General features: G+C 50.7%; 5 protein-coding genes across 5 annotated transcripts; 2 read left to right on the plus strand and 3 right to left on the minus strand.

The window, feature by feature from the left end:
• Positions 1–368: 368 nt before the first annotated feature.
• FTJAE_2080 (uncharacterized protein) lies at positions 369–2,147 on the plus strand (the record flags this gene model as incomplete). The annotated part of the gene is made up of 1 exon (XM_037348237.1): positions 369–2,147. The coding sequence occupies one exon, from the start codon at positions 369–371 to the stop codon at positions 2,145–2,147; it is 1,779 nt and encodes a 592-aa protein (XP_037210824.1).
• An 825-nt stretch (positions 2,148–2,972) lies between these two features.
• On the plus strand, positions 2,973–3,692 carry FTJAE_2081 (60S ribosomal protein L22; the record flags this gene model as incomplete). The annotated part of the gene is made up of 4 exons (XM_037348238.1): positions 2,973–2,987; positions 3,077–3,133; positions 3,273–3,469; positions 3,566–3,692. The coding sequence occupies 4 exons, from the start codon at positions 2,973–2,975 to the stop codon at positions 3,690–3,692; spliced, it is 396 nt and encodes a 131-aa protein (XP_037210825.1).
• Positions 3,693–3,942: 250 nt separating this feature from the next.
• FTJAE_2082 (carrier YMC1 mitochondrial) lies at positions 3,943–5,024 on the minus strand (the record flags this gene model as incomplete). Its single annotated transcript, XM_037348239.1, has 2 exons — positions 3,943–4,811; positions 4,871–5,024. The coding sequence occupies 2 exons, from the start codon at positions 5,022–5,024 to the stop codon at positions 3,943–3,945; spliced, it is 1,023 nt and encodes a 340-aa protein (XP_037210826.1).
• A 1,369-nt stretch (positions 5,025–6,393) lies between these two features.
• On the minus strand, positions 6,394–11,552 carry FTJAE_2083 (uncharacterized protein; the record flags this gene model as incomplete). The annotated part of the gene is made up of 2 exons (XM_037348240.1): positions 6,394–6,446; positions 6,500–11,552. The coding sequence occupies 2 exons, from the start codon at positions 11,550–11,552 to the stop codon at positions 6,394–6,396; spliced, it is 5,106 nt and encodes a 1,701-aa protein (XP_037210827.1).
• Positions 11,553–15,644: 4,092 nt separating this feature from the next.
• FTJAE_2084 (pgaD domain protein) lies at positions 15,645–16,058 on the minus strand (the record flags this gene model as incomplete). Its single annotated transcript, XM_037348241.1, has 1 exon — positions 15,645–16,058. One exon carries the CDS (start codon positions 16,056–16,058, stop codon positions 15,645–15,647), a length of 414 nt encoding a protein of 137 aa, XP_037210828.1.
• Positions 16,059–16,332: the final 274 nt, after the last annotated feature.

The raw sequence follows: 16,332 nt of genomic DNA on the forward strand, positions 1-16,332 counted from the left end.
GCAACATGGCCGGGTGGATTTGTTATGGCCGCCCTGTGGCTGTATTGGCAACGCAAGCGGCAGAAATATTGGTATTGTATTTGTTTGGCAGATGTTTGAGTGGTTCGACTATACGCCTCACCAGTTGAGTGAGGGGATCACGATGCCGATTTCAACACTGAGGAATAGAATCAGTGGCGGAGTGCTTCAGACGCTCAGCAAAAGGGGCTTTTGATTCAAAAACTCTCTGTCGAAGTTTGTCGAAAGAGAGAATCCTCCCGGTCTATATAAGATGCGCCCGGTCTTGTCGCTGGGTCTGGCTAACCCTTCCACCTGATACGCTCACCAAGTCAGCAACCTAACTTGTCAGATCAGTTTTTGTGTTCGAGATGCGTCTTGATCTCACTCTTCTTGTGGGCTTCGCTGGGCCATTGGCAGCAGTTCCCATCCTGGACAGCTATGTCAGCTTCCGTAAGTCATGGGCATCTGCTTCTACCAGACTGAACAGCGTAATCGCTGAAATGCCTACCATGTATCCTGGTGAAGGGACCGCCCCTTCTGGAGCAGCAGCCTCTACTACCGGCACAGATGCTGCCTGCCCCTGTGAAAACGAGGCACCTGCTACCTCGACAGCCTCAGCTGGGTTGGTCACCTCAGGATCAACATCAGCACCACCAGCTGTAATCACTGCGACTTCTACTCTCACCACTTCTGTTGCACCCTCTTCTGTTGCATCCTCTTCTGGTGAAGTCGGGAGTGGCAGCACCACTGTTTCAGCGTCTTCTTCGACTGTCAACCTACGCGCAACGACAACAACCACAACCGTTACGATGACCAGACCAGCTTCAAGCGCTGCAGCCGACCCTGCCTTCACCACTAAAGGCTCTCATCACCACCAGGCCCAGGATTCGGATGGTAAAGCACACAGGTCCGGCCATGGCTGGGACTCTCCCAATCGTGACTTTGGCTCCGCTAAAGAGTCCAAGCTGCTCCGTCGCCACAAAGACGAGAAGGATAAAGACTTGCTTCTGAAGGAGAAAGAAATGAAAGTGCGGTATCTCGAGGAGAAAAGTGAGAGATTGTGGAAAGCGGCACATTATTGGGGCCAGCGGCTTGTGCAAAAGGTCGCAAATTTCAAAAATACATGTGGCAATGCAAATCCCCGAGAAATAACAAAGACGGGCAAGTCGGTAGGGGAGATCATCGAGGAGAAGCAGCTTGTTATAAACCAGATCAAGTCGGTGAGCGATCGAGCTCATCGTTATGCACGCATACAGGAAAAATGGTTGCTTGAGGCCAAGAAGGAGCTTGAGATTGTCCAGTGGGAAAAGGCAGCGAGAGAGGTACAGGGCTTGAGCCATGAGGATATTCTTCGCAAAGAGGATTTTGGGAAGCATGCTTCAAGCCACAACCCTAAGAAGCGCTCAGAAGCCAAAGATGCCGGGGAGCATAACAAGCAGAAGCAGGAGAAGAAGAATGAGAAGGAGAATGAGAAGGAGGGCAAAGCCGTCAAACACAAGGATGAAAAGTCTCACGACAAGGAAGACAAAAAGACGGATGCTACCAAAGAAGAGGCCACTGAGAAATTCTCACTTGAGCAGTACGAAGACAATCTCTATGGAAATGTTGGAGACCAGATCAAGGAGACACTCGGGAATGATAAGAGCAAAGATCATCATTCTGTTATTGAGAAGGGAGAGAAGCCCGCTTTCGTGATCACCAAAGAGTACAAGGTCTACAAGTGCAACGGGGAAAATGGCTGCAAGGAGGACTTTGGGTCACTAGAGGTACAGGCCAAGGACGCGAAGAAGGAGAAGGAGAAGGAGAAAGATGAAGGCCAAGAGAAGGACTGGAATGATCTACTAGAAGACGATCCTCCGATGCTTGCTGATGGTGACGAGGCTGAGCAGCTGAAGCGTCTCCAACAGCTCTACATGCAATGGCGTGGCATGCTTGTCGAGGCTATTCGCAAGGACCTGGACCCGATCCTCAAGAACGAGGAGTTCCCGGAGGATACCAAGATGGCAGCGCAGCATATGAAAGGGAATGAAAAGGAGCAGCGCAAGCGACTGACCAATATCTACATGAGCTATCGCTACATGCTTCTTGAAAAGTACACGAAGCTGCTCGACCCTATTCTTCACGTCGACCACCAAAAGACCAACTGAGCGGAGCCTAGGGAGTCAGGCTAGGCCAGGTCAGTGATGATGGAGAAAAGATGCAGGGTTTCCGTTCGACTGTGGCCATGTATTTGGATCTGTTTTGTGTAAAAGGGGACATGATTGTGGTTGACAACTTAAGACTTGGACAGTCCTCGGATAGTCTGACTAAACGGGTTACACAGCCAATCACAGGCTGTGTATGCCCTGGTACCTATCTTAGCCATGACATGTCGAGGAGCCTAAGTAATACCTATAGTCTAGTATAATACGTATCTATCTATCTTGCTTCAGCTCTTGACTGGCTTTAAAATCAATCATGCAAAAATGAGGTATGAAACATCTCTGTGACTTGTTATGTTCTATCTCGCAAGTTGATTGTGCTAGTCAAAGAATTATAAACGTCATGATAGAACTATAAGCATAGATAGTTGGGTCATAGATTGGACATGATGATGAGCACTTTGGCATTATGCGTTCGGCAAGTTAAGATATAGACTTTTAGAGTGGCATTTTGCTTTCAAAAACAGCCCGAGTGCAATGTTTTTGTCCATTGCCTCGATTCTAAGAAGATAATCAATAAAGCCATCTAGTCATCAACTCATGGCCTAAGGTAGTCGATTTGAAGTCACATGATGCTGGAGTTCCGCATCAAAAATAATCCGAAAGAGCCCTAATTTTGCACCCACACAGAATTACCTTTCTTGCTTTTGGAGCTGAGGACTCGAGTTTTACTGATTCTTTTTCCCCTTCAAGCGCAGGATTCGACTTCTTTGCGACAAAAAACACCACGGTCCCTTTTCAGACACAAAAATCCATTCCATTCCATTCGCAATGGCTCCTCAGGCAGTACGTACATGACATCGCTATGCTGTTAGGCCCTCTCCCGTAGCGTATCGCATCGCATCGAGGAGAGGAGCCGTATAAGAATGCAGTAGGCTAAGGTCATTTTTCAACAGAAGAAGTCGGGCAAGGCCCAGAAGCAGACCAAGAAGGTACGCAAGATCCAGCTCCAGGTCGACATTTGACTCAATGACGACGACTACGACTGCGACTGCGACCGCGACGACGATTTCGCGCGGCACAGACACAGCCCCCCCAACGAGGGACACAATCGCTAACTGATCCTGCCAGTACATCATCGATGCTTCTCAGCCTGCCAGCGACAAGATCTTCGACGTCTCCGCCTTTGAGAAGTTCCTCCAGGACCGTATCAAGGTCGAGGGTCGCACCAACAACCTCGGCGACAACGTTGTTGTCAAGCAGACCGGTGAGGGCAAGATCGAGATCACCGCCCACAACGAGCTCTCTGGCCGCTATCTCAAGTACCTGTACGTTTCTGTCTGAAGTGAAGCACGAGGATGGGATGCACATCACATCCCATCACATCCCATCACATGACCCAACAAGATGCTAACTGTGAGCAGGACCAAGAAGTTCCTCAAGAAGCAGCAGCTCCGTGACTGGCTCCGTGTCGTCTCCACCTCCCGAGGTGTCTACGAGCTCAAGTTCTTCAACGTCGTTAACGACGAGGCTGACGAGGACGACGAGTAGCGAATCAATTTGCATTGCATCGGCGCAGGAATGGATTGGTGAATTGGGACAGGGGATAACAAAAAGTTTCTTCAAGGACTCGGCCAATAGACCCAGCCATTTTATGTGGCACTCTTTGTGGTGTTCATATTGCTCTCTTCCCAATGCCTGAGTGATGTAGATGCCGAATTTGTGAACTGACTGGAAGATGATGCTGTCGGGTATGTATGTTTGTTTCGTGCCATCGTATTATTCTCATGTTCGCGCCTCCTCATGGCAACGATCTCATGACACCCTCAAAAGCAACCAGCGCCATGGCATTCGCCGGAAACGCCCTCAGAAAACATGGAACAAACCCTCTCCAGTATCCCTTCCAACCTCCCTCCCTGTACACAGCAACTGCTGCGTCCTTCCAACGAGGAAATCTCCTGACTCCATCGTTGAGGCCGCCTCCCAGCGGATCTGTCATGATGCGCTGCTTGACTACGTCACTCGGATAACTAGTCAACCAAAACACTTGCGCACTCAGGCCTCCCGCCCAGAAATTCACTGCCGGTGCACTTAGGTTTGTCTTCTCGCGTAGTTGTCGAGATAAGATATCGTAGCTGCCCCACCAGCAGAAGAAGAATCCTCGAAACAGAAGGGTCGCTGAGAGGCCATGATACACGCCCTTGATGCCATGGTAGCGGTAGATCTTGCGCAGACAATCAATCGGCCCGGCGTATAATCTGTCTGCTTTTTGCGCTGCGTATTGGATCTGCAATCGTGCCTTGACGTGCTCGACTGGAGCAGCAATGAAGCTCACCGTTGAGCCAGCTAATATTCCCGCGATACCATGGCCGAAGCTGGGTAGCGCTGTGTGACCCTTTGGGGCTGTGCCGGGTGAAGATGCCGTAACATCGGTTCCTAGTGGCTCAACATTGAAGACATGTTCTGAGAGGAGACGACGGTAGACGGTGAGCGAGCCCAGCATGACCGAGTCCATAAACATCCATCCGACCAAAGGCGGTGTTGCGCCTTTGTAGAGCCCGCGAAAGCCCTCATGGCGAATAGTCTGGGTAACGCATTGCAGAGGGCCACTGAAGCGGCTTGGGTCTGTTGTTTGTAGACGGACTTTGATAGTGTCAAATGGATGCCCAACTATGAAAAGCTGTCAATGTTTGCATCTCGAGCCGTCATGATAAGGGACACATCCATACCTGAGAGCTTGGCGATGCCGCTGAAGACACCCGCTACAAAGCCTTTGTAATCATGTGCACCGCTTCCACCGCCGACGTTACTTGTCTTCTTTCCCTTTGTCTTTATGGGTTCTGGCTCATTCAATATAATCTTCCCTTGCACGTCTGCAGCCATTGTCTGTGTGTGATTTGACTCGTGCGAGTCTATTTGTCATGAATCTCTTCCAAGGAGTGAACGGCAGCTTTGGAAGAGCTAATGCTCAAGCTCGGTGATGTAACAGCGAGGCTTCTATTCAGACCAAAGGAAATATTAGAGAAAGACGAGATCATAAAGTCTAGTAGATAGGTATGAAAACATTCGGGCTGAAGAGATGTCGAAAAGTCCCCGATTCAGAAGTTGAATGCTGACGCATACAACTTTTTCAAGATCGTTATTCGCGGAGCTGGGGGAGCTGGGGGAGCTGGCTGCACTGGTACCTACTTCTTTACCGAAGTCGGAGCGACCTAGAAATGGAGGGTTTAGGTAGTTGAAGGGACCTAGCTTAGTACAGTAGGCTAGGTAGTAACTTGGGCCCTAGTTGGCAGTCTCCGGACTTTGAGGCCTTCCCCCGGATACTCTGGGGCCGTATCCATCCTACCATCCATACCTGGTAGCCTGGCTAGCCTGGTAGGTACCAGTAGTTCTTTGTAGGTATGCTAAAACCTACCTAACTTATAACGAAGGCCTAACGGTAGACTAACGTGGGAACTATATGTATCATTCTACAACGCTGGCTGAAGGAGCCATTTTTTCACTTCACTTGCAAAAGAACATAATACATTGTGGTGGTATCCTTCTGGATTCATATCGATTGGATTCCTCTCGTTCCCACTTACAACCAATATCGGCGGCATGGTATCTATCTCACACCCACAAAGCTAAACACAACCAGGAACCCCAACTATCTAACTTGAAAATATGTCCACGCGCATCATGTCCATCCACTTGTGCTTTTGCTTGTGCTTATTTATGTTTGTACTGTCCTGCCGTAGCATCCTTCCCCATTCCGCTCATGATATCCAATCCGAGTTAAATCATTGCTCGCAAATCAAACCATTGACGTATCGCTCTGCAGTAAGAAAGCCATGTCATGTCGTCGTCAAGAAGCGAAGCAAAAGCTCCCTGTATGCAAATATATCCCTTTCCTGCATCCTCTTTTCTTCTTTGTTTTCTTTTTCGGTATTCGTTGTCAACACCTTTCCATCCCCAGTTTTTTCCCGGTTTCCTTGGCTATTCGGTTGTTTGTTTATTAAGCCCTTCATCTTGCTGCTGTTTCAGCTGGCTACCCCTTCAGTCTAAAGCTGCCATTCTTTTTCGCGCTAATAGCAAAGTCGTCCACCTGAAGGCCGTTTCATGTCCATAGAAAGTTCATACAACTGACCACCAGCCAGAACCTCCAGGGGGAGAGTCAAGTTTGGTGTCAAGAAGCAAGGCACTGTATCATTCTCCGATAATATATCGATCAGCATCTCGGTAGTGGACGGCTGCCACGGTTATCCCCTTTCTAAAAGGTCTCCGTGTCATCCGTGTTATGAGATGCAACACTGCCAAAGGTATCTGCTTCAAAGGTTAGAGGCATGGATATTAGATACGGATCAAATCGAACTTACCTCGCTTGCGTCGACGAGCTTCATCCTCAGGGCTCTTAGGGGTCATGGCTCGTGGCCCACTAGGTCGACGAGTAGGGACACCCAAAGCGGCATTGAGGTTACGGTTCTCAGGCTTGGGGCTGCTTGTGAGGTGGCTGACATGAGTACCACTCATAGTAGCATATCCGCTTTCATCACTGGGATGAGGGGCGGGGCTACCCTTGGCCAACTTGGAGATGCGGCTACCCCTGGGGGGAGATAGAGCTGAGGGGCTACCAGTGGGCTCGATGGGCTCCTTGGGAGGTCGAGGGGGGCCGGTTGGAGATGTGGTCCAGTAGGCAGGGTCCTGCGGAGCACCTGTTGATGATGCCTGGCTGTATCGGTTGGTGTTTTGAGCCATCTGGTTTAAGCTCGAAACCGAACCACCCCAATCTGCCGACCTAGGTGTCATGGGGACGTTGTATTCTTGAGCAGAGAACTCCAGAGCATTGCGGAAGCGCTCTGTCTGGCCCTGTCTGGGCTGGGGGTGTTGTAGGTTCAATGAGTTTCGGTGAACCTGATATTTGGGTGCATTGCCAGGAGTATGGTTGATTTCGCGGCGGAGAGGCGCTGGCATGGCATCACCAGCATTGGGCGCCGACGCGAGCTCTTGCTGGGAGAATCCGGTATGTAGCTGGTCCTCTGCGTAAGGGGCATGACTGTAATCCCCATCGTTATACTCGCCTAAGCTAGATCCTGAGCGCGAGGGAGGGTAGTCATCATACTTGGCTTCCTTCTTGCCTTTGCCAGCGCTGGAGGCTGTCGTTCCAGACCACCTGGAAATCTTGGGGAACCAACCCGAAAGACCGGACTTGTGCTTTTTTTGCTTCTCTGTTGTGCGAGGAGTATTCTCGTTACTCATTGGCTGAGCAACACCAGATGGTTGAGGGGGTGTATCAAGAGGAGCAGAACTTCCGCGCTGGAAGCCTGATCGCTCGGGTGTCAGCATATTGGGGTTGCTGCGCTCGCCAGTCGGGCTAGGATGGGCCTGCTCGTATTCATCCTCGTGCTCAGCAACGGTGCTGATGCGGTTATCAGAAAACTTGCGTTCGTTGGCAAGCCGAGATCGGGAGTGGGAGAGCGAGAAGTGACCAGACTGGCTGGGGGTGATTGTCGAGTTGCCTTCAGGCTCGTAGCCTCGATCTTGCTCGAAGTGGCCCTCAGGCTGCAGGTTGTCGAATGAGGGGCCACGACCACCACTGGTGGAAACTGGGGGGACGGTGCTCTGTCCCTTGAGCTCGTCAACCTCGCCGAGAATCTGCATCAGGATTTCTTCAATACGCTTGAAGTCACTCGTACCCTTGTTGCTGAGACCTTGGAAAGCTCGCTTGAATAGGTTCTTCTTGGCAGCGGCTTCATTGAAAGTGTCAACCTGGGAGATGCTTTGAACCGATCGGGCGCCAGGGTAGGGGCGAGGGCCATTGATTGCCTTCTGAAGCTTCTCAGTATTCTCAACGCCGGCGAAAATGACATCGTCGCTAGTGTCCTGGACGAGGTTTCTAAGCTCGTTCAGAGAAGTTCGCATCTCAAGGGCAGAGTTCATCAGCAGTGCAACAATTTCCGTATCGCGGGCACTGCGCTGGGCATCTCGAACCATCAGGTGCTGCATCAGGGCAACAATGTCCTTGTTCTCGATGCGGTCAATTCCTTGACCAGTGGCTGCATCGTAGAATGGTGACCCCATGCCTTGAGACATGCCACTGAGGTGACGAGCGTCCTTGGGGGCGTAGAAGGGGTCCTGGCCAGCATCATTTGGAGATCCAGGCAGAGACAGCTGAAGAGCCTTACCCTTGGGCTGGAGATCGGGAGTTCGGTTATTGCCATTGGACATATAGCCTTCGTCATACTTGGGGCCGAAGCCAGGGCTTCCGGTGTGGTAAGGAGCCCCAAAACCCCGGGCTCCCAAAAGGTTGTCATTCAGGGCAGGGTTGGCGACAGGACTGGCGTCCTCATATGGGTTGGTGACAAGAGTGTCTCGCTTGCGGTCGTCAGAGGTCCGCTGCCACTCATCTTGATCCTGGCTGGGTTCACGGCTGTGAGCATTGGTAGCAGCCATTCCAGCGGCAGCACCCAGCGCAGCGGCACCGGCAACTTGAGCGGCACCAGGTCCGTGACTGCTGGCAGCGCTCTCAGCGCGTTGCTCGGCAACATTTCGGGGAGTGGGTGTTGCTCGGCCTTCAGAAGCATCATCGTGGTGTTCGCCATCAAGACGCTCTTGGACAACCGAAGGGTTGGTGTGAACATCGTCATCAATGTAGCCAAATTCAGGCATGGGATTGTTAAAGTCGGGGAGACCACTTGCAGTCATCTTGGGTGAGTCATCATAAGAAAGGCGGTCGATGCTGTGAGCAGGAGTGTTACGAGGCTCATGACCTTCCAAAGTACGCTCCTTGAAGGACTTGTTACGGAAGACGCCGGCGCCCTGGTATTCCTCTGGCTCCTCGGTAGCTGCTTGCTTCTTACCCTGCGCCGCCTTGAGAGCAGCAACGGCGCCAGTCGCAATAGCAACTTCTGACGCCGTGGGTGACCTTGTTCGGGGCACCTTTCGGCCATGCTCATCCAGATCATACTCAGTGAACTCTTGTGATTTGGTATGAGATCTGGCACTAGGTGTAGCATGCCTCTCGGGTTCCAACTCACTACCATCTATGTAGTTCTTGTCGGGGCTCGCACCGCGGCTGCTATAAGTCCTTGACTGGTCGTCATAAGAGAGAGTCGAGTCGCGAGGACCAGGGTAGTCGCTGTAGGAGCCGCTCAGCATGGACTGGTCGAGCATCGAGCCTTCAACGAGTGAAGCAACTGCTGATTCAGGCCCCATAGGAGGGTGAACCAGGTTGGGGTTGGCACCAACGCCACGGACAGCTTGTCCAGACGCGACCTTGTCCAACTCGCTGTCATCCGTGTAGGTGGTGTTTCGGTAACCTACACCAGAACTTTGAGGTGACATTTGGCCCATTTCTCGTTCTTGAAGGGAGTTCAGAGAAGGCGTAGACTGGCTATTGCGACGATCCCCAGATCGCTCGTAGTAAGCATCACTTGTAGAATGCATACTCCTGGAGTTACGAGGGTGATACTCGCTGCCGCCCTCAGTGTAGCCAGAAACACTGGGGATAGGGCTGAGGCCTCGAGCACCAGCCTGGTAGGGAACATACTTTAATGGAGGAGGGACATCCTGGGTAGCGAAATAGGAGTTATCATATCCACCCTCAGGATAATCGTTGTCAGAAATGTCATCTTCTTCATATTGGCCTTGTCGTTCGAGAGGATGCTTTTGGCCATACTCGTCTGGTTCATATTCTTCCACGTAATCCTTCTGACCGCGCGGCAAAGCAGTCAAATCGCCATGAGATACGTTGGCGTGCTGAGTGGATAATGTTGTCTCGAGATTTGAGGGAGTTGCTGAAGGCGTAGGTGTCGAGGTTCCAGAGACATATCCACCCGGAATGTTCTTAACAGGCGTGATCTCCTCGCTAGCCGAATGAGGCCTGTCGGTATCGGCAGATCGGATGGAAGTCCTGGTCATTTCCGAGGGGTTAATTTCACTCATTAGAGGCATGGGTGGCTGAGGAACCACGGGATCGTCGTCGAACTGGTCAGCATGATGGTCGCGGCTCAAGCCACGGCTATGAGCAGACTCGGCTCTCCGTCGCCGTCTTTCTCTCGGCTTTCGGTCGCCTTGTGTGCTATCTGAGAGGAGTGATGAGCCAATGCCTGCTGCTGCTGCACCGGCTGCAGCAGCCTTGAGGATGTCACCACCACTTCGCTTGGGTGTAACATTCTCATTCTCGTATTGGTAGTCATCCTCAATAGAATCATGGCTCACATCAGAGTTAGCTTCGAGGACATGACGAGCCTCTCTATTGCGTCTATCCTTTGGCTCATTCCGTTGACCTGACGACCGCCGGCGGTCGGGGGTTAACTCATCCTTAGATACTGATGTGGCAGACGAAGTAAAGGAATCGCGTCGGCTCTCCCTCTTGCTGGTCTCTCGCTTTAGAGCGTTGAGTTCGGGCAGAATCAAGCGGCGGATGGCGTCTTCGACTGTTTCGAGGAGCTTGGGGTTGTTGATTGAGGATTTTGAGACATCTGAGCGTGAGGAATGCGTTGCGTGGGTGCGATGGCTGGGAGCCAAATGAGAAGCTGAGACATTCGAGTCAAGTCCTGACACATTGGATTCCTGTTGACTTCTGCTAGAGCGACGGCGATGGGCTTTAATAGGCTCCTCCGTCCTCTCAGAAACGCTGCTGGTCCTGCTCTTTGGTCGACGCTTTCTCTCTGCAGTCGACTTTTCCCTCGACGACTTTGATTCTGACACCTTTGACCTGTCTCTGTTTCGACTCTTCCGGTTCTTCAACTCATCTACTGCAGCACCGGCAAGTGCACCAGCGCCAGCTGCTGCGACCATCTCTCGGGTTGCTGATGGACTGTCGCCCTTGGCGTCGCCGTCGAGAAAGCTGTCAGATGGAATGGCGGATATGTCTGAAGCGTTGACGTTGTAGGTCTCCGAAGGGATCAATGGGCTGGCAGGTCGTCGTCGTCGTCCAGTGTGGCTACGATCAATCTCAATGTCAATTGGATTTCTCGAGACGTTGGACTCTTCGGTAGCAGAAGCGTAGGAGCTCATGCTGTTGCCGTCGTCCCCGTCGAAGTACTCAGAATCTCCCAACGGTATCCGTCGAGTCACAGAGGTGTTGCGAGCGCCTTTTGTTTCTGTGACTTGAAGATGGTGATCGGAACGGCCTCTCTTGGACGGTGTAAGGCGGACACGGACACTAGGACGTCGCTCGCCTGTGGAACCGACAGTTGACTTGCCGCCTTCGAAGTACTCGATGAGCAATGAGGTCTGAGATTTGCTGGCCTTGTGTCCACGGGTAGCAATGGTGACGGGTGTTCCGTCTTCAGGAATGGAGTAGGAGGACTTCTCGTCACCGGGATTCACCCCATCCACCGTTGTTGTGAGATCGGTGGGGGTGGTATTAGTCTCGGTTTCGGTAGGGGCGGGAAGTGGAAGAGATTTTCTGGAAGATACACCCATCGTAAATCTGGTGAGGCTCTTAAGTGGAGGTGTTTCGGGGCCCTTTCTTCCCAGGAACTGCGATCCGGAGCGGATGCAGAGAAACACCGGTGGGAGAGGAGGGGTTGGTTGATTAACGGTTTGATATCAAGACATGCGGAATCAACGAGCAACAAAGATTGTCTAGCAGGACATGTCAGTAAACCCGAGTGCCCAACGGAGGAGAAATAACGGTGTAGGCCGATTATATGGGGTAACGAATCGCCACATGCGTTGAAAGCGACACGCTCGACTCATGAAGCGGAGAAGGGTAAAGCAACGGTCAAGGGAAAAGGAAGGATGAGAGACTTACAAACAAACGACCCGATTAGAAGAAAGGAAATAACTTTGGACGTCTACCAACTACCCAGAGACAGGACAGTCGATAGTGATGCCTACTTACAAGAGTCGACAACCGACACAGCTCGACTCGACTCGAATTTGACCTGGCCTTAGAAGCCTCAAGGTTCCGTGGGGAATTCGAGAAGGAGAAATATTTGGGGGAAGGGTTAAGGATGCGACGTGCGGCGTGGTCGATTGTAAAGGATGGTGTGAAGGCTCATGGGATGTGGATCCCGTAAGGTAAGGTCAGGCAGCTCGGCGGGGGACGCCTGGGGCCTTGGGGGGGCTAAGAAAAAAGAATGGGCCAGCAAAGTTGCCCGCAGCAACCAAACCTAGCAATTAACAAGGAACAGAGAACTGAAAACCGCCAGATGTCAGTGTCAGACGGAGCGGAAGAGAGCCGAAACAGAAAACCAAGAAGGATTACGGATACAAGGTATGATCAAGACTGATTGGGGGGGGAAAGGAGCAGGGTATTCAATTTAGGTGCAGTTGTGTCAAGGGGAATCGAGGAGGTTGGGCGAAAGATCTGGAGGTTGGGGAAAACAGATTGAGTTGATGCGGAACGGTCAGGCCGTCTTTCTTTTTAATCTTTGTGCAATATTGATGGGATATGGAGTGCGGATAGGTAGTTGGTAAACTCACAGCACGCGCTAAAGTTTAGAGCTTCAATGAGCGAGGTCTAAAATTATCGATGATGTATGGCTTCGTGGTGTATTGAGGAAGATCTTGATGCGAAAAGTCTAGGTAGGTAGGCATGCGACTTATTAGAGTCAGCCAGCATAAGTGGAACCAAGAAGCTTATGATGTTTTAGGTATCCGTATTGGATTCCGTATGGATCTCTTCTGCGTATTGCTCTAAACAACACCAACAAATCTACTTCGTTCGACAACATATATCAGATTGGATTGTGTTGTCCTCGGGCTCTACTGGTAGTCATCACACTCTAGCTCTACGGAGTAGGTAAATATTAGATCCACCTGGTTCAGCGGCTGGGCCCTCGAGATTTTCATTTTCAGGCTAGTGCCTTGGGGTGATGAGTTGTCTCTGGCACCTCTGCCGAGGCGGGCTGTCCAATAGCGCCGGCCCGCCGGGATGCCACCTAGCTCAGCACGCTATGCCCGTGGTTCCTCTGCCAATGGACGATCTTCCAAGGACACGAGGGGACCGAGATATGCACCAAAACGTGCAGGAAACATGCAGAGCACACATTGGATGCACAGTAGCGAGGCCCGACGAGTTCATCGTAACGCTCCATGTGTGTGATACGTGATTTGCTGTGTGTGATGTGATGACCATCCTATCCCATCCAACTCCTCCTTAGTATCGAATAAGCATCCTCCCTCTCTATCAAAACAGGATATTCCAACTAGTGGTCTCCAAGTTGTTGCGTTGCCAGTTGCCACGCAGAACCAGCCTCCTTGCCTCTCTAGATACATCCAATGCTCAGATGCTCCAGTATCAAACCACGACAGGCAGACAAACGTTGGGCTTCCACCTCTGCTACGAGTCTACGACAAATCCCCTGTCGTAAAACGATTCATCTTCTGTTTTCCCTTCGAATCAGGTCCCGGCAATCGTTGCACTCCCAAACAATCCTCTTCCCCAGCCTCTCTTTTCACTTGATCACCCTCGTCAATCACTCCAACCCCTGTCCGCCTATTACTGTAATTAAATCTTCAGACTTCAGCCGTCCCTCGTTCAGCGCCACGGCCCCAGCTTCGGGCCAGGATGGGAAAGGTGCGGCTGGGTGGCTGCGTCCCTAGAGACGGAAAAGAATCATTCGAGTGAGCCTCATTTATTTGACTAATAAAACAAGTCAGACCATGAGGGCGAGGCCCGTGATGAGGCTGCATTTGTTGACACCGTCAGCGCTTCTCATAACTTCACAAGTTGCCCAAGTCGCTCCGTAAAGAGTTCAAGATACGCGGTATTAGCTGAGCAATCTTATCAAAAAGATCACCAGAGTCCCAGTCCGACCTCCACTCGGATCCATAGGCACTCATTTCGCTCTTGTGAGTGGATTGTAGGGCTGAATCACTCACTATGAGGATCGGAATTGTCTTCAAACTATTATGAAACACTCTCATTCCTAAGGAATAGCCTAATTACGGTATGTCGCTATCTTTAATTAGAGAATAAGGTACCATTATCCACGGTTTCAGATAAATCACCGGTTCCAAACATAATAGTACTTTAGAAGCTTCTTGGTCGAATCTAGCGCCCAGACCAAAACCTTGACCTCAACACCACCACCTAATACGGATAGATTTAACATGTTCCTGAAAATCATACTTGCCACGGCTCAACTTTACTCGTGTCTACAGAGTAGCTTTCCATCTTTTCAAGGCATAACCCGATTCGGAACATTGACTTCTGCCGCTCCCGCTCATGTTCAGCCCATTCGCATCTCCAGCCTCCTCCATCATCACACTAAGAAACCACGGCTCCATTTGCTTAATTGACGCCCCTTATATCCTCTCCAACCACCTCTCTACCTTCCATTATGGTATAGGCTTATCCTGATCTGCCTGTCCTATTTCACCGCAAACATCCATTTGTCAAGATGAGGCGAACTAGGCTTTAACTACAAGCATGAAATGAATCATAAGATCTCGCAAACCCTCTGTGGATCCCCCGAGCAAAGACCCTTTCACTCATGCGAGACACATCAAAAAGGCATGGGACACCCCTGAAGTTTGGATCCAGGCCAACTTTCAATTTTCTATATCGTTTGACCTGTAACAAATGTTCTCGACAACGAGACTGTTCCAGGCTTACCGCCAAAGTTCACAGAGTCTTCAAAGGCTTTCATGAGGCACTACTTACTCCTTGGTTTTGCAGCGAGCCAAAGCAAACTGTCAACTAAAGCCCAGAGAGCAAAAGAAGTACCCCTTTCATGGCTCGGTACAATTAGTATTGGCCCAGAGCACTTACAGTCCATTATTGTAGTCCCCGACTAACTACTGTAGCTATTGCTACGATCCCATGTGTTGAGGTTAGTTTGTCACCACGACATCCTGCTTCCAGCATTGCAAGACCACAGGGAAAGACCTCTTCGTCCTGTTGGTGCTATTAGCTCTCGTGGAAGTTGGTCACAGCATCACCTGTGACACCGTCCTCGATGCATGCAGCCAACCGGGTCTTCTGAGGCCAGTCGTATCACACGCAGACGACCCGTATGGCACTCTGCTTCCGGTGGCTTGTAAGAGGATGACTTCCTCATGTAGTCTGCAACCATGTATTCTTAGTCCTTCCACTCGGTTTCTTTGAATTCATTTGATTAGCAATTCATATATGAGTATTCAGGCAAGCTCAAGATCTGAATTATTATAGAGACCAAGACGATAAAACTTGTCTACCTAGAGAGAGGGAGGGAGTGTCAGTTCATCGTTCAGCTTAGCTTTTCCACACTTTCACTTGAGTCTCCCGGACATCTTTTCTCTGCACGACTATTTGATGTACAGAGTGGTCTCGCTAATCGGACAAGCTTGATCGGAACGGATATCAGTAAACCCAACTCGACTTTATCTCATGAGACAAAAACACAGAACTGTTCATTACTATGGCAATATCAATCGATACGTAATCTCATTTTGATTCATTTATTTCCTCAAATACACACCCTTCCGGCCTATCCCTCTCTAACTCCAGGCAAAAAGGTAGGTATAGAACGGTCCAAGAACGAACATATGGGGGGGAATCATCATCCAATAGCCAAAGTCCAACAATCAACTTCTTCGACCATCCGTCACTACAGCCGGCGCAGGCTCAGCAGGATACTCAGGCGGCCTGTTCCCGGCTTCGAGGTCCCGCAGTTCCAGGGGATCCTGCGTCTCCTTTTTACCATCGTATGGCGGCGGTGCCTGTCCCAGTTCATTGAGCCCTTCTTCAGACCTGGTGCCATTCCATGGCGATCGGCGATTTCCCGTTCTTCTTCCACCGCGGAGGCCGGTATATACAGGAGCTCCGGGAGTCTGGCCGGGCCATTGGTTCCCACGACGGCGTCGACGTCGTCTCACTTGGATGACGGTGGTGGTTAGACCGAGAACCAAGATGACGAAGAGAGGAATGAGAACCCAGGCAAAGGGCTGTGCACCAAATGAGAAGCCGGTATTGTCGTCGGTATTGTCGTTTGTGGCCATCACAATAGCAGATGTATTGTTATAGTGTATAAGTGAGGTACTCGATCAAATGATATTGATATATGTTGGCTGGACTGAATTATCAGATGTCGAAGACAAGATCTGTATGTGATCGAATCTCAAATGCATATGTATATAAAGGACTTGTTATTCTTGTTATTTGGTTTGTGAGACGTCAAGAATCAAGAATCATCAAAATGATAGACTGTCAAGGTGTGAGGTCAGAGACTTTGATAGAGGGGCGTCATCTAGTAAGTAACTCCAACTCCCGACT

Source organism: Fusarium tjaetaba (genome assembly GCF_013396195.1).
Source record: "Fusarium tjaetaba strain NRRL 66243 chromosome Unknown NRRL66243_c0000037, whole genome shotgun sequence".
Classification (NCBI taxonomy): domain Eukaryota; kingdom Fungi; phylum Ascomycota; class Sordariomycetes; order Hypocreales; family Nectriaceae; genus Fusarium; species Fusarium tjaetaba.